The sequence below is a fragment of the Python bivittatus genome, unplaced genomic scaffold, assembly GCF_059951505.1.
Source record: "Python bivittatus isolate LINGU-HERP-01145 unplaced genomic scaffold, Pbiv_v1 ctg000080_np1212, whole genome shotgun sequence".
Classification (NCBI taxonomy): Eukaryota; Metazoa; Chordata; class Lepidosauria; order Squamata; family Pythonidae; genus Python; species Python bivittatus.
In genome coordinates, this window is record NW_028277035.1 from 90,788,802 (window position 1) to 90,806,297 (window position 17,496).

Sequence of the window (17,496 nt, forward strand, 5' to 3'; positions counted from 1 at the left end):
GAAACCAACTGTCTGGGAGGTACTGTAATGTGGATATTTGCACTGACCAGATACATCTAGTGGCTTCCAAGTCTATATATGGTCCAACACTAACATTCTATGGGGTCCACCCTGCTACTTTCAAAGTTCCTTCCTGTCTTCTTTCCCTCTCCCATTTCATCATGATTTGGTCTCAGAGTCTCCTCAACATTCACAAGAGGCTGAAAGGTCTTCTGGCCAGACATCTTTAGCCAATTGTTTCTCTTCTTCCAGTGGTGACATCCATTTGGGTTTGACATCCCAACAGCTCAAAAGGTCAATGATACAAAACTGTGGGATGTGTAGTCCAAAGCAGGGGAAGCCAAAAGTTGCTTGTTCCTCTTAGCAATTGATAAGACAGCATCTACCATAACTTGTCCTCGAGTCTCTGCCTTCTTCCTCTATATTTCTCTTGAATCTCAATTTCTTACTAGCTCAGTCTCTAGTGCTGAGGATGCCCTGGATAAGGTGCATTATATTAAGTCATTCCTGGGTCAAAAAGGCTTTGCTGACCTACTTAGCTTCCTTAAAGGCTACAAGCAACACACTGACAGGCCCTGCTTCCAGCAACTATGTTCCAGTTTCCTCCCTTTATCTTGCCTGTAGACAGCATTCTCCTTGTGCCCACTCATGTCTTCCCCATTGCTACTTCTCCAACCAAGCAATTGCCCTGCCTGTACTTGGCTCCTGGGTCCCCAAGTAGCCTTACACACAGATGCCCATATCTTGCCTCCTCCTGCCTGCATTGTGCACTGACATTTGTTCCCCCCCCCCCCCGCCTGAACCCAGAGATGAGACATAATGACTGAGAAGAGAGGCAAGCATGGCAGGAGAAGGATCAATGTCACCACTCTTTTCAGGAGAATCCAAAGACAAAGAGTGACATTTTGTCTCCCATTGCTCCAGGAGAGGATTTATTTCAGAAAAATGATCATGTCTTTCCAAGCAAGAGGAGACCCACTTTATTTCTAAATCTACTGTCTCTGATATGCAAGCTCCATTACCAAAGCAATGAGGGGTGAAACATATCTTAAGTCCACAACAGACAGGTAATATTCAGAAGAGGTTCAGACAGACACCTCCCTAATTCACTGGAGAATAAGAAGGGGGAGGAAGAACTGCACAATCAGACTTGCAAAGCTCTGCTATTCTCAGAATCTCAATAAAAGTAGCTTTCCAGTGGAGTTCATTTCCTGGCCTGGTCTACCTAGTGGGGCTGACAATTTGCTATGTATCTTATTTTATGGGTTTCCTACTGTACCTCTATCTAAAGTTTCTCTATATTTCTTTTCCTCTTGTCCCCCTTTTTCTTTTCCAGGAAAGCATGAATTGCTCCCCATCTCAATTTTCAGGGATGAGGTAGTCCTGTCCTTAACCCTAGCTGGGTGCGTGCATGTGTGTGTGTGTGGGGATATTGCAAAATGGCAAGATGCTGTTTGCATGCATGTTTTGAAGAGCAGGACTTTGATGACATGCTCACAATCACCATCTTGCATTTTTGACTGACCAGGCAGGCATCGCTGCTCAGTTGCTCTGCCCACTGTGGAGCAAGGAGAAGCTAAGCTTCTTTTCTCGTTCCCAGAGCCCTGGTCCCCCTTCAGCCAGGTTTAATTCAGCCCTGGTGTTTCCTAGGCTCTACAGCCAGGGATGGGTGGCCTTCGGTGGGACGGAGATTTAACTAGAATTTTAACATTGTGATCCCTCCCTTCCTCCGCTCTTCAATTTACTTCAATCAGAGTAATATTTTGGTGAGCCTTTGTTGACTTTTTCTTTGGAATCTTTCAGAAGAAATACTGAGGATGCCTCTTAAAATCTTCTGCCTCTCCAGTTGAAGAGGAAAATTAATTTATTTATCTATCTATCTATCTATCTATCTATCTATCTATCTATCTATCTATCTATTTATTTTTCAGATTTGTCACTGCCCATCTCATTGCAGAGCGACTCTGGGTGGTTTACAGTAAAAAAGAATAAATATTGATTGAAATAAAATAAATATGAATGAATTAAAATACACTACAACAACAGTTCCTACATGATACTTCCAAGAGACTGATGTTAGGAGTTAATAAACTTGGGGAGTGTCTTCAAGGCGCCAGCCGCCCCCAGGTTTGGTTGTATCTCTTCTCGCCCCACAATTCCAGCTCTTCCTTTAGAGAAGAGTTTGTTTGGATGGTAAAACCTCAAGATGAAACTATTTCTCCAGCTGAGATTCTGAAGCTGATGCAATCCAAGCTAGGGCTGGGAGTCTTTTTAAGAAAGCATTGATTTTTCAGTTGATGGATAAATTGCAATCAGCATGTAACCTTGTGGAAGACAATCCTGGCAAACTATATTCTGAGATGCCGAATATTCGTAAAGACATTGGCACATTGGATGAGCATATTACTACTCTGGATTGTAACATGAATTTACTACCAGGTGATGTGAAGCGTGTAGGCATAATTCAGCAAGAGTATTTATTTATTTATTTTATTTATATATCCCATTGATATAGCCCCCCATATGACACAAAGTGACTCTGGGCAGCCTACAACAATTGAATAAAACAACAAATACATAAAAACAATCATGATAAAAGATAAAAAAGGGATTATTAAAATACAACATTATCAAAAACTTGAAAAACTAAAATAGCAAAATAAAATTATATTTTGTTAAAAATATAAATTGAAATTTTAAATTTTTAACAAAATTCCAAGAAGAGCTGGAAATATGTAACCATTGCTCGCTCCCATGAACCCAGGATGAATCTACAGATTGAAAGCAAGGAAAGGATGTAGATTTGTGGTAGGAGTAGATGTCTTTAGGGTCCCAGACCAGTGTGTGTGTGTGTGTGTGTGTGACATAGATTTGCATGACAAAGCCCTGATTAAAGTACAAGAGGAGCTGACTTGCAGACACTTAAAAATACATCGTTTCCCCACCAATGCTGAAGGTTTAGTTACTTTGAGTTTTGGGGAAAATTCTTATGAGAGTTACTTTCATTATCCCCTGATCAGGACTTGGAAATGGATGATTTCTACTGCATAGGCTCAGAACCAGTTTGAAGATTCCTCAGAGCGCTCCTCCGATTATTGGTAAATTTCCCAGGGTTGCAGTTTCTGATATGCTTTTGAGAAAGGGATGTGAGCTCTCTACCTTGAAAGGTAAAGAATGTAAAATCCAGGTCACTTCAGATATCCCACCGGCTGTGATCTCCCTGAGGAAGGAATTTTCCTTGGCTCAGCCTTCGGCTAAAGAAAAATCAACTATTTATTTTTTTCCTTGTTTCCTGCAATTTTCTAGCTCTCAATTTCTGACCAGATGAAGTGCTTTGGGGATCCTGACACGTTTTTAACTTCATAATGCAGGACCATCGCCATCTTGAAATACTTACAGTACACTTACTTCCTTAGATTCTCCTTGCTTCATGTTTGGTTGGCTTCACTGCCCTCTGCTGGATCTTGGTATAAATGCACCAATTTTAATTCTGTTCACAAGGATGGGCAGTGTAAGGATCGCTGCATTCAGCGCTGAATAAAAGACTCTGAGAGACACAGGCTGGTTCGAAAGCAGTTTACTCGGGTGTAATGCGTAGCGGTTACAGACAAAGCCAGGATTGGCTTGGCACGGTTACATCAGCGGTTTTATAGGATTCCCCCCTTGACCAGGAGTTACCCCTCATTCCCGCCCTTTACCCCAGTTCCCTGGGTTACTCAGTTCATCAGCGGTGTTCTTCCCTTTGCCTTAATGGCAGATTCAGCCGGGTTTCTTTGTCTCCCTGATTGCTGCCCTTTGTGTGTGTGATCGTTGTGATCGTTGGGCTTTTCTTCTGCAGGCCAAGCCGGGGCTTCTTGATTGCCTTGCAGATCACTACTGAATTGTGACGCTTCCAAGCTGTTGTGGTTGGCAGTGCCTGGGGCATTCGAGGGAAGCTGGTTTTGTCACAAAGTACCTTTTCCTGCCCTGAGTCAATTGCCACCACCTACCACAATTAATTTGCAGTTTGCCCTACTTCCTCTTTTCTGCTGCCTGTGCCTGAGGCACTGAAACTGACTAGGCGCGGTGAAATTGAATAGCAGTGTTGGCCGTGCCCTGCCGTGCTGGTGAATCTGACAGGCAGCAGGAGGGGCGTTGAACTGGTGAACTTGTTCTCTATGGAAGTCATCGTTTTGTTTATTTTTGTTGGTTTTTTTTGTTTGTTTATGTATTCTTTTAATGTTTTTGTTTATGTATTCTTGACATATATTTTTAATTTTAAGCATATCTTCTTTGGTCAGTGGTTGGATTGCCTATTTAATAATGATTGTATCTTCTTGCAAAAACAGTATTTAAATTAATAGAAACTCATGCCATAATAAATTGACCAGAGTTTTAGCTGCCCATATATTCTTTATAGATATAAGAGAATATCACAGTTTCCCTCCCAAAATAAGCTGGTCCCCTTTTTTTCTCTATAGAAAAGGCGATTCTTTCCAAACGTCTACCTCATTCAAAACACCGTGTGCTGGGATCAGTGCCTTCAAATCAGCATATATTGTTTTCAAATTAACGACAGGAATAGCCTAGATGATACGTTAGAAAAAAAATGGGAGAAGAAAAATATGTAGGAGCAAAGAAATAAGTCAAAGCATATAATAATCCATGTAACAGAATGAAAACTCAACCCACAATAACAGGGAAAGATAAAATGAAATAAAATACTAAAACAAAAAAACAAAACAAAACAAATAAAATAAAATAAAATAAAATAGAATAAACAAAATCAGACCAAACCATCCAGATCATAAGCAACAGAATTTCCTCTCCTCTAAATATTAGGTTGAGCAAAGCTACAATACAATGCTTTCTCTTTTCTGGTTTCAGAAACTGCATTAACATTAATGATAGTTTATGTTACTAGCAGAATGCAGATTGTAATAAAATAATGATTTAAAAGAAAATGACTTCTTCAAAGAGCAGTTTCATTTACCAGTCATAATTAAAAGTTAAGCTGGGAGAAAGAAAGAGTTCTTAGAAGACATAAAAAAGAATTTACTTCCAAGCTGTTGTATAGCACCACTAAGTGGTACAAAAAATAACCACTAAAATCAGGAGCCCTCCTAGTTTTTCATCATCAGATGCTCCTTGGTGTTCATGTCAGGTCTCCAGATAATGATATAGCATTTGGGGAGAAATATGCAGCCCAGTAAGCCCAGGCTGGAAGCCAGGATGGAGAAGATCTACTGTGACATCCAAAGTTCAGGTCTTCAATATGTTCCTGAGCCAGCTCTCCCCACTCCTCCCAAATTAGTTTCACTCCCTCCATTCTATCTCCACTCCCTTTGACTTCACTTTGATTCTTTGTCTAGCCAAAGTATAAGCTGCAGTGAGCAGGTGTTGCAGGTTCAAAGAACTTCCTTATCTCTTCTCAAAATCTGAAACTACTGCCCATCTTAGAGGAATCAATGTCTCGTCTCCTGCATCCTGCACTTAACCACTTTCACTTTTCTTGCTTTGCATGCAACTTTCCTGCAACCTTGGGGTGTCTTAATAAAACTGAATATTATATAACTAACCAGAGGAAACTGCCCTGGTGTGAATGAGGCACATTCCTCAATTCAAGTCAGATACTCCAGAATAACTATATCCAGGGCAAGTCAAGCGATCTTTATGTTCACAATTTCCATGAAATCTAGGTCTAACTTCAACTGGGCAATATAGTATAGGCTATAGCGTCCAAGCCAATTCTTATTGAATTCCAGGCAATGTTTTGATAGCAGAAAGCAGCTGACAGTTCACTGAAGGTTCAGAAGAGAAAGTGATAGGATCAGCCCACTCAACTTCTGCTATTCTGCTTCATCCTGATACGAGGTATTCCTGGGAGGAAGAGTACAGAAGTCTGAGAGTGTACACTAGGAGTATATACTCCCAGAAGGATAACCCAAGGAATGAAGGTCATCCCACCCTCCAGGTCTGCAAAGGACAGAGAGACCCCATAATCCCCTCTCCTTATTTATTCACCCTATGTGCTGAATATATGATGAGGGATGCTGGATTTAAACACTGGAGGAGGAAACTTCAAGGTGTGCTATGCTGATGACACTATGATTGCTGAAAATGCAAAAATTCTGGGAGATCTAGTAATGACAGTCAAACAGCACAGAGGAAAAATGGGACAATGATTAAATAGAAAGAAGACCAAACCTATAAGCGCAGTTATGGCAACCAGCTTTAGAACTGGCAATGAAGATACTGAAGTGCTAAATAGCTTTTGCTTTTTGCTATTTTTTATTTTAAAAAATTCAGTACAATAGAAGTATAGAAAACTAAAGAAAATTAAAGAAAAAATATGAAAGAAAAAAGATTAAAAAGAAGAAAAAGAAGTGAAAAAGTGAAAAAAGAAAGAAAATATAGAATTATGACTTCTGCTCTTCTTTCTATCTAGTAATTGCTATCTTAATTTTCCCTTTCCTCTTTAACCCTTTTCAATCCCTAAACCCATAAATCATCAATTCAGTCTTTTCTTCTTCCAACAAGAAGTCCATATAAGGCTTCCAGTCTTTCAAAAAGGTCTTTGTCATTTTTTTCCTGACCAAACTGGTCAGCTTTGCCATTTCTGCAAGTTCTGTTAATTTTATAATCCATTCTTCCACTGTGGGTATTTTAATATTCTATGGAGTCCTGGGTACTCTCTGAGCTTGGTTGTGTGCTTGCAGACATTTCATTACCCAACTAGGTAACACCATCTGTGCGAGGGAGTGTGAGGTTTGCTCCCTGTTTATATACAATAGTATACAGTATACAGTGCTTTGCTATTCTTCCATCTTTGTGCATACAATAATCTTGCCGCAGTTACCATATGCAATATTAGTTTCCCATATTTCTTTTCTAGTTCATTGTTCATAAAACCCAATAGAAATAATTCTAGTTTCATTGTAATATTATTCCAGAGTATCTTTTGCATCACTGTATGAATTTGCACCCAGAATTTCTTTGCTTTTTCACAAGTCCACAAGGCATAATAAAAAGTCCCCTCTTCCTTTTCACATTACCAACACTGGTTTGGTATTTCTTTGTACATTTTTGGCAGCCTAACTGGTGTTGTATAGCAACAAGAAATCATTTTATAAAAGCTCTCTTAAATGATGACCCAATGTAAATTTAAGACCAGTTTCCCACATTTTCTTCCTTTTGCTTTTGCTTTCTATGATCAACTATCAGCAGCAAAGGAACCAACAGGCAAGGAACATGCCGCAGGCGAGCACTTGGTAGAGTGGCCTTGAAGGACCTGGAAAAGAGATTCAGATGTCCAAAAAGATCAGAATCTTTCCTAAAATGGTTGTCACTCTATGGAAGGAAAAGTTGGACTTTGAAGAAGGAGGATAGAAAGGATATTGATGCTTCTGGGCCCCTGAGAATACCATGGAAAGCTAAGGAAACAAACAACTGGATCATTGAACAAATCAATCCAGATTTCTCACTTCAAACACAAATGATCAGGCCCAGATTAACATATTTTGGTCATATTAGGAGAATAACTAACTGTCTTCAACATTCTATGATGGTAAGAAATATGGAAGGATGTAGAAGAAGAGGATGATCAGTAGCAAGATGAAAGGACTGAATAACAGCAGGAATGAGAATACTGTTGGAAAACATGAAGGATCAGTTATATTGGTTAAAAGGAGGGAGAAAATCAATTTGCTAAGTCACTAAATTACTCAGTAGAATAAGCCTTCTTCCAGGAACTATAAAGAGCACAGACAAAGAGGGACGCTTTGTCTTCCTTGGTTCTATGGGAGGATATATATTTCAAAAATAAGGGGTTTTTCCCCCCAGAGAAGAGGATAGCCACTTTTTTCTCCTTAAATTTTGCTCTTTATTTACAATGCAATATGGTAGAGTACCCAGGAGGGTTGAAATAGTCACAGTGGTGGTCACTGCAGTGTGACTGAACCTTCTGCCTTGAAGAAGTTGCTGTTCCTACACATCATCAATGAGTTTCCTATGGGTTTTCTATACATTTATTCTTTCTATACATTTATAAGTGTCTACGAGGTTACTGTGTGTCTCATCCTTGTGGGCCTGGGAGGGTTATCTATTCCTAAGTATCATATTCTATCAATTATTATTATTATTATTTTTTGCTAAGCCTTAGTCTGTCATTCCTGTATATTTATTTATTTATTTTTACTGTCTGTGTCCTCTCCCCATTTTTCTTTTATAGGAACACTTGAATTGCCCTCTCCTGTATAAGTCCCCTTGCTAGTCCTGTCCTAGACTACAGCAGACTCTGCATGGATGTGTGGGTGGGTGTGTTTGTATGAAAGATGGCAAAAAGCCAAGTTGGTGGTTCCACACCAAATCAAGAAGAACCATACTGATTTTGATTCAACTTTTATTTTTTTTCCCCTATTAAATATAATTATTTTCCTATATATTGGAAGTGTGGTACCTCCATGTCAACTGATGGCATAAGAATTGTCCTTACTTTGGGATTTTCTCCAAAGGCGTCATCAGGTGTGAAGTTAGTGATATTTCAGCTGAAATCAGTACAGGTAGACTTTGCTTAATGACCATTTGTTTAGTGACTGTTCCAAGTTATGATGGTGCTAAAAAAGTTACTTGTGACTGGTGCCCGAAGATCTGACTGTTACAGTGCCCCCATAGTCATGTGATTGTGACCCAAGTGTTGGCAACCAGCTTGAATTTACAATGGTTGCAGCATCCTGGGGGTCACAAGATCACCATTTGTAACCTTCCCAGCTGGCTTCTGGTAAGCAAAATCAATGAGGAACCACATGATTCATTTAACTGCAATGATTCACTTAATGACCACTGCAAAGAAGGATGTAAAATATGGTCTGATAACATTAAACATCTTGCTTAATGACCACCCTACTTAACAACCAATTTTCTGATCCCTATTGTGGTCATTAAGCGAGGACTACCTGTAGTAAGCAAAATATTTCTCACATTCCATGCGAGAATGGAAGGTTTCTTCCCAGGATGGATATTCATATACATTTTAAGATCAGACTTCTGAGAAAGTAACCAAACTCAAATCATTTATTAGGTGTCCCCCAGTGTGAATTTTCTTGTTTCAAACAGATGAATGGTAAACAAAATATTTTCCACTGATAGGATTTATGTGGTTTCTCTCTCCCATATGGATTCTTTGGTGATGTCAGTTATAGACTTCTTAGCAAAATCTTTCCCACACTCAGTGCATAGATTGTTTTTCTTTTCTGCGTGAAATATTGGTGATTCAGCATTCCCCACATTCTGAATTTTAATATGGCCTTTCCCCAATGTGGGTACTGAAATCAGGACCTCTCATTGTTTTTCATCATCAGATGCTCCTTGGTGTTCAGGTAAGGTTTCAGGATGATGATGTAGCATTTGGGGATAAAGATGCAGCCCAGTAAGCCCAGGCTGGAGGCCTGGATGGAGAAGATCTGCACAGCCACCATGTATTTCCCTTTAGTGCTCAGGTAGGTGGGGACAAAGGAGACCCAAACACTGCAGAAAACCAACATGCTGAAGGTGATCAACTTGGCTTCATTGAAGCTCCCTGGCAGTTTGCGGGCTAGGAAAGCCACCAAGAAGCAGATGGCAGCCAGAAAGCCCATGTAACTGAGGGCAGTGTAGAACATGGTGACTGAGCCTTCATTGCATTGCAGCAGGATCTGTCCTGAGTGGTAATGCAGATTGGCATCTGGGAATGGGGGAGAGATTCCCAGCCATATGATACAGATGCCAACCTGAACCCCAGAGCAGGACAAGATGATGGAGTTGGCCAGAGTCTTCCCCAGCCATTTCCTCATCCTGCTCCCTGGCTTTGTGGCCAGAAAGGCCACCACCACCATGACTGTCTTGGCCAGCAAGCAGGATACGGCAACTGAGAAAACAACACTGAAGGTGCTTTGTCGGAGGAGGCAGGTCACTTTCCTGGGGCGACCTATGAACAGCAGGGAAGTCAAGAAGGAAAGCAAGAGGGAGTCCAGTAGGATGTAGGTGAGGTCCCGGTTGTTGGCTTTGACTATGGGAGTTTCTCGGTATTTCATGAAGATCCCCAAAACAATGGCAGTGGTTAGGGACAACCCAAGTGCAAAGAGAGTCAGGATGAGACCCAACGTTTCTTGGTAAGATAAGAAACTTATAATCTTGGGGACACATTGATCTCGTTTCTTACTGGAATGCTGGTCATCTGGGCACTTCTCACAATGGGCTGCATCTGAAAAAGAAGCAGTTATTTCTTTAGCTAGTGGATTCAGTAGCATTCAGCAACTGGTGAAAAACTGACCCAAGGTCAGCTGGGTATACATAGAGCAGTAAGGATTTCCTCTATATTCCCTGTTTGTCAAGTTGACCCCCCAAAATTGGTAAGGTAGGTCACTTCCTTCTGCCTATGTTCCAAAGCAGTACTCTCCTCCTGGTAAGAAGTAGTTAGGTAGCTTTGCCTCTCCCTATCAAGTTATTTCCTGAAAATAAATCTCCTCTATGTTATAAAACCTGTTCTACTAATCAAAGGTCAGGTTCCCACTCTCAAGAACATCCATACACACCTCCTACACAATGGTCCAGCTTTTGGGGCATTTTGTGAGAGAAATAATTCAGTAAGTTAGTGACAGTTCAGGTGCCTCAGCAGAAGGCAGAATTGAAGTGGCTTGGTTGGCCTTGGGGACTAAGGAAGTTCAGGCCTCCTTTGGATTTGAATGGTGCTCCTTCTTTGCTCTTGCAGCACCTACCTTCCTGCGTGGAGACTGTTCCTTCCATGCATGGAGAGCAGTCATAGCAGCAAACCGGTGCCCCCTCTCTCATGAGCTTGGTGTATCCTGGGAGACAACTTTCAGTACATCTTGAAAAAGGCATTTTCTAAACAGAAAGAAAATCCAAGAAAATCTTACCAAACATGGATCTGGCATTGTCTTCCTAGAATCCTTGGCTCCTTTCTAAGTTAAGGATTTGCAATGAGCAGAAAGAGAAGCTGATTAACATAGGTTCTTGACCTTAAGCAGTAAAGAATCTATTCTTTCCAAATGTCTAAATTCCTGTTACATCAAGTTCTTAAAACCCAATAATATAAGGTCTTTTCTAAGTCGAGGATTTTTTTTTTAAGTAACTCATTTTCAACAGCACAATCTTTTGGAGAAACATTCCCAGTACTAATCTCATCTCAGCATGATTTCAGTCCTTCTATGTGCCCTCAGCACAGACCATCCATCATAGAGGCGAGGTTGGTGCACTGTGAATGATCAGGTAAATGATACCACCCCCAAACCCCCAAATAAGAATCCTCAGTTACCTGGTTAAATGAAGTCGGCCATATGATGGCACTCTGATCAATGGAGAGCTTGACTTCTAAAAAGTCCTTTCGTTCTATATGCCCAATTTTCACTCCAGCAGCAGATTTGTTGGGAAATACTGCCCAGTCCATGATAACAAAGTCAGCAGCAGGATCTCCATTCTCATCCAAATAGACATCACCTACTGAAAGATTGTAAGGCTGGAAGTTTCTTAGAAAAAGGTGAAGCTAGAAAGACACAGAGAATCACACTCGTACCTTCTACGTTCTTATTTGATCCCTAAGTCCAGATGGGGCTACTGCAGCTCAGTTACTCTTTCTACAATATTTGGGAGAAATCTAGTTAAGGATTTACTCCAGATGTTCTTTCTGTCTATCAAAAGATCTCTGGCCTGCTCTATTTTATGAAATTGCTACTCTCAAGTGTCAAACATATTCTGACTCCAGCAATCAGATGATATGTAACGTGGCTGTCTCACTATGGCTGTGTCCCTAATACTGGTCTAAAATTCCAATCTCTCCTTGTAATCAGCAAAAGCACAAATCTCTCAAAATGGCTTGTCTACAACATCAACTTCACCTCAACCTTGGACAATCCAGAGCAGCCTAGTTCTGAATTCTTCTATCTCCTTTGATGCATCTCTGAATGCCATCTTCTTGCCTCCCCTCTACTGTGTAATTGTTGCCTCCCACCTCCTGCCTTCAGCCATGTCATTTTCTAGAAGGAAACATCCATCCATCTAGGTGCTATAGGAAAGACAAATTTGGGTTCAGCATCTTCCTTGGTGACATTTCTGATTTGTATCATTTCACCTTTGCATTGCTTCAGCTTTGCATACTGTAAATGTCCTTCTTCTATTTTAAGATTAGGATCTCATGGTGCTGTGAGTGAGAGCTGCAGAATGTGGAGGGTAATTGAGGTGGCCAGGAGGGGTTGGATATTGACCATTTCAGGCTGAAGTGGATATGCTCCCTCTGCATTGGTCACTGATCATTAGTTGCCAATCTCTTGTTGTCTGTCTAAAGAGTTGGACACAGCAGCCATGGAGGATGTTCCAACAGAGCTGCACAATGGTGGTGCCACATCTACATGTCCCTCTAATGTGGAATGGACTATGCCCTTCTAGTATGGTCAATCATGCTTTGACAATTGATGATATCAAAAAGGGAGGAATAATTGGAAGGTAGAGACACATTAAAAATGTGCAGGGCTTCAAAGATTCAGTTTGGAAGGGGAAACACATCCTAAGGAACTCTTCTGTTCTGATCTGGGTGTTTGTTTGGATACAGCTAAGACCTGGGTGTAGAAGAAGGTCCACATGAGGAGACTAGAGATGACAGATAGTCCTGCAGTCAGACCTGCCCATTCATGCTGCTGTGCTATGATTGCAGCATGTACATTCCATTGACTGGTGATCCCCTGAATGTGGAAAGTGGCTAAACCAGAGTGATTGCTTCCTTTCTCAGATGCTGGGGATGCAGAAACACAACAGGTCATTTGCAAGGTCACAAAAATGAATGCAATGGAGGCAGCAAGTGTCATGACCATATATTATGCTATGGTCTTTCTGGGTTCTGCAACTGAATACCTCATCACTTTATGAAAGCAACAAATGGTGATGGGAAGGGTTGGGAGAAAAGACTGGACTACAGACTCTACAATTTGACCTTGAAAGGAGGGGAAAAAGCCAGAAAAATATCTTTGTATCAAGTCCAAAGTGAGAGGACAAATAGTTAAGAAAAAGTTGCTGCACAGTGATTAGGAAGCTGCAGTCTGAAGCAAATCAACGGGCCTTATTGTTCCTTGAAGACACTGGAAAGGGCATAGACTTCACACCATCTTAAGGAGGCAGGACAGGAAGTGAGAAAAAATTCCCTGGTCTAGAAGCTAAATCAAGCCAATGTTGGATGGTTAAGAAACTTGTTGATTACTCTAACATCCTGGTGCTGATTTATTCTGCAAATAGGGAGAACTATTGCAGAACACAGCTGTTCACTTTGGAAGATCTAGCATCAGAATCTCTCTCTCCTTCTTTCTCTTCAAGCCTCCACATTTGGTCAGAACAAACAGTCAAACCTGGGCATTTGCTGAGGGGGAGTCTCCCACCCTATTTCCATCCCTGCCCCTTTCTAACAAATACTAAAGTATTTAAGTGGGAGGGCTTCTGGGGACAGCAATTGCAGACTGAAGATGGCTCCGCTTTTGCGGAGTTGGACTGTGGCAAAAAGTGTAGCCATTGAAGGGATCAGCTGCTCAGAACCCCTCACCGGATAAAGAAGAGGACAAGGATCACCCAAAAGTTTGCTCCATGCAGAATCTCCCTGTGAAGGGATTGCAAAATAGTGATTTTCAGTGGATTTGAGAGTTCTGGGAGCTGAGGGGAAAACATCCCGCTTAATTACTTTAGGAAGTTGCTTTTTATGGATTACTTAGAAGTTAAGAACCTTCTGAAGAGCAAGTTTTTTTACACCAGGAGAATCTCCTTCTACCTTGGATGAAAGAAGTTAGGTGTAAGTTGAAGTCCTAAAAAGAAAAGATTTACCTTTTGAACAGCAACAGGGTTTGAAAAGTTAAGAGGCTAGATGGACTTGAAAGAATATTTCCTGTGGGATGTTGAAAGATTACTAAAAAAATATATGAAGATATGAAGATTTGAAATTAATTGTTAGAAAGCTTCCCGTGGGAATATTTTCTTGTCTGCACAATAAACAGATGACAAGAGGGGATTTGACTGAGGCAACCAGAGAGAACAACCAGTTACATTTAAAGGGGGAGAGACCCATCAATACAATGGAGCAATATTATTTGTCTATAGAAGAGTTTAAGGTGGTTTGGGAGCAATGCATGCAGAAATTACTGAAAAGACTGTCTGGCAGAGGATATATAGAAGAACAAAATATTTCGTTGGAGAAAACAGAGATTAAGGCTGATTTAAATTTGAATTTGGAGTTCAAAAAAATGCTGGATTACAAAAGTGATTTGGAAAAAGATGTGGTGGATCAGAAAATGGAAAAAGATGCTAAAATGGATTTACAGATGAAAGGGGACATACAAATAATAAACCAGAAGAGTGATTTGGAAAGCCTTTTAATTATGGATTTAGAAAATGTATGTGTTAAACCAATGAAATTGTTCCTAAGAAGAGACAAAGAGAAATGATTGAGGCTGTTCCTGAAAGAGATAATGACAAGGAGTCAATTATTATTATTAATTATTTTTGGTGGCTTTAAATGGACTTTTGCTGATTAAGATTGAAAGATGATTTTTTACAATTTGATTACTGATAAGAGATGAGATATGGGAGAAGATAATTAAATTCAATTCTCTAGTATTTAAATTACTAGACTTAAATTACTGAAACTGTTTATACTTGTCCAGAGGGAGGGGGGAATCTCTTTCTTTCTTTCTTTCTTTCTTTCTTTCTTTCTTTCTTTCTTTCTTTCTTTCTTTCTTTCTTTCTTTCCTATAGCTCTTTACACTTCTCTTTCTTCTTCTTTTACTCTTTATAATTTCCTTAGTTTTGTTAATTTTTCTTATCTTTGTATTTGAAAACTCTAATAAAAATCATTATTTTAAAAAAAAGGAATTCAAGGGGGATCATTAGCAGAAATTCAGAGAAAAGTCTTACGTGCCATGGCTGTACCACCTGGGGTATGACATGATCTCCAACCCTAATTCTCCTCCGACTCAGGTGGGAGGAATAAACCGCATGGAGGACCTTGGCCACAGCCTGGACTGAAGTGGAAATACTGGCGGCATCTTCAGACAGGATTCTTGCAACCACATCAAGGGGTGGCATTTCCCACTTCTCTGTTTCTCTGCATCTTTTCCAGACTTTCTTAGATAAAACAGGCCATGAAGAGGAACACTGAAATGCTGTCTCCCCAAAGTTCTCATTGTCAGAGAAATAAATGTTAAAATCATAATTTTGTGTCCTTTCGTTTGCCAGAGTTAAGAAAGATAACAAAAGATGTTTATCCTGCAGATTGATCATTCGATAAAAAAATCTCACACATATGTCTAGCAAATTTGTTGCAATCCACACTTTCTTCCCAAACACCTTTTTAGCTTTTTCAATTTCTATTATTAGCATTGATAATATTAATGTGGCCTGAAAGTCCAACTGACAAACAATAATTTTTACTTCACTGTTGCTAAAATATAGAAGGAAGTCCTTTCTTTTCATTTTATCAAGAGCCGGGATGCTTTCTGAGAAGGCCACACAAACGCCTTTGTTGATGGCCACAAGTTCAAAGCTTCTTCTGAAATTTTCTCCACTTTCATTGTCCGGAGCAGCGAGGCTGATCCACATCCATCGGAAATGCAGGAGCAGCTTGACAATGGCCAAGTGAGGAGGCTCTTGTTTTGGAATCATCCGGTAGAAAAAAGGAAAATGCTGTTTATGCTCAGGAGTGTGACTGATAACCCCATAATTGATCTACAATGAAATAGAAAGTTGGGTTATTGTCCTGCTTTTAGAAAGAAAAATCAGTGCTTAAACCTAAGGCCTTTTTCCCACTGCAGAGAATTGCTTTACACCTAGCCTTGAACTGTGTTTTGTCTCTCTTCTCAATCATTGATAGTTTATTTATTTATTTAAGCAATTATTATGGCCACCCAACTCACTCATGGTGACTCCATGTGGCTTACAGAAACAAAAAACCAAAATACAAAACCCACTACCCTGCTCCACCCCCTGGCAACAACAACACATTTGCACCAACCATTTGATGGGCTCCCTATCAATTACATTTGGCAGGTCCCAGGAGGCGGGCCTTCTCTGCCATGGCACCTGCCTTATGGAATCTTCTCCCTCTCAACCTTCTGCAAGTCCCTCAAGACCTGGCTATCTGATCAGGCCTGGGGCTCCCAGGGGACCAGGGAGATTTTGCAGTGGCTGCCTTATTAATATTGTCCCCTCCTGTTTTGTGTGCTTTTGTCATTATTTTTACTTGTAACTGATTTTTATTCATTCTTTTTAAATTGTTGTATGCTGCCCAGAGTCACTTTTATGTGAGATGGGCAGCTATATAAATATGATAAACAAACAAACAAACCTGGGATCCCCAGGCCCACTGGCAAAACCATGTCTTCAGGGCCTTGAGGAAGAGTATCAAGATGGGGGGCAGTTTTATCTCTGTGGGGATGATGTTTCACAGGGAGGGAGCCACCACAGAGAAGGCCCTTCTTCTCAGTTCCACTAGATGGACCTCCTTAATGGAAGGGGGACCCATACCATACCCAGCCTCCCTGAATGTAGTTATCTACATTCCCCCCAAGGTCACAGGAAGTGAAGTACAGTAGATTTAACACACCTTGGACAGTGTCAGAACAAAGTACAAAATACTACTAATATACTGTTCAGCGATTTGTATCTTGTGGATTGAGGTTGTTGGAACATTATGGGAACTCAGTAGAAAAAAGATGTCACTGAAATCTGTACTGTCTTTAGGTGTAAGTGGGGAAAGACCCTCTTGAAGAAAGCTTTACCCTCTTTTTCCTCCATAGCAATCCTTGAGGCTTCCTTGCACGTGGTTAGAATAAGGGGGGACATCCTTTCTGTCCTCCATTCTCTTGGAGGGAAGTCAGGTGACTGGAGTGAATGGAAGACAGAGAAAGAGGCAGAAGAGGGATAGCCAGGGGAATGCAAATATTATGTAGAGGCCTTTAGTCTGACTCCAGTTCAGCAATTCAGTAGCAAAGTAGGGGAAGCCCATGACACCAGTGTAATTTTAAAAAATTATTGGAGTATTGATGCCAGAGACAGAAAAAAAAAATGCCTACATTATGAAAACAATACTATTTAACATGACCTTTAATCTCAATCCTCTGATTCATTTTATTTTGTGAAACCTACCAGTTCCACCATCTAGAGTATCTGGAGATTTTACAAAATGGAGTTAACTTCAATGTCCATTTATACCTGTGGGATTTTGTAGATGCGCAACATGGTTGTAACATGATGAAACAGCTCAGAATCAGTCCCCTCAAGCACTGCCAATAGACCTTTTGGTCTTCCACAATTGTAGTTTGGGATATTCTCCTGTCCTGTAGACAGCAACTCAATCATGGCCTCGTATGTCATTCTTGCATTGAAAAAGTTCTCATAGATGTTGTAGCCCAGGGTGATGTTGGGTAAGAGCCTTGGATTCTGGTTGATCTTATGAATGGCAAAGAAAAAGGGCAGGACGTGGGAGAAGCTCAT

General features: G+C 40.5%; 1 protein-coding gene across 1 annotated transcript; it reads right to left on the minus strand.

Annotated features, from left to right (window-relative positions):
- Positions 1-9,308: 9,308 nt before the first annotated feature.
- LOC107326650 (vomeronasal type-2 receptor 26-like) lies at positions 9,309-17,496 on the minus strand. The gene is made up of 4 exons (XM_015891095.1): positions 17,215-17,496; positions 11,291-11,518; positions 10,734-10,860; positions 9,309-10,219 (listed from the first exon to the last, which is right to left on the minus strand). Exons 1-4 carry the CDS (start codon positions 17,494-17,496, stop codon positions 9,309-9,311), a joined length of 1,548 nt encoding a protein of 515 aa, XP_015746581.1.

Coding starts and splice junctions, on each gene's coding strand:
- LOC107326650 (XM_015891095.1), bottom strand. CDS start 17,496: ATGAGCTTCTCCCACGTCCTGCCCTTTTTCTTTGCCATTCATAAGATC. Junction 11,519..17,214: donor GCATCTACAAAATCCCACAG/GTATAAATGGAC, acceptor GTGTCTTTCTAG/CTTCACCTTTTTCTAAGAAA. Junction 10,861..11,290: donor GGCCGACTTCATTTAACCAG/GTAACTGAGGAT, acceptor CTTTCTGTTTAG/AAAATGCCTTTTTCAAGATG.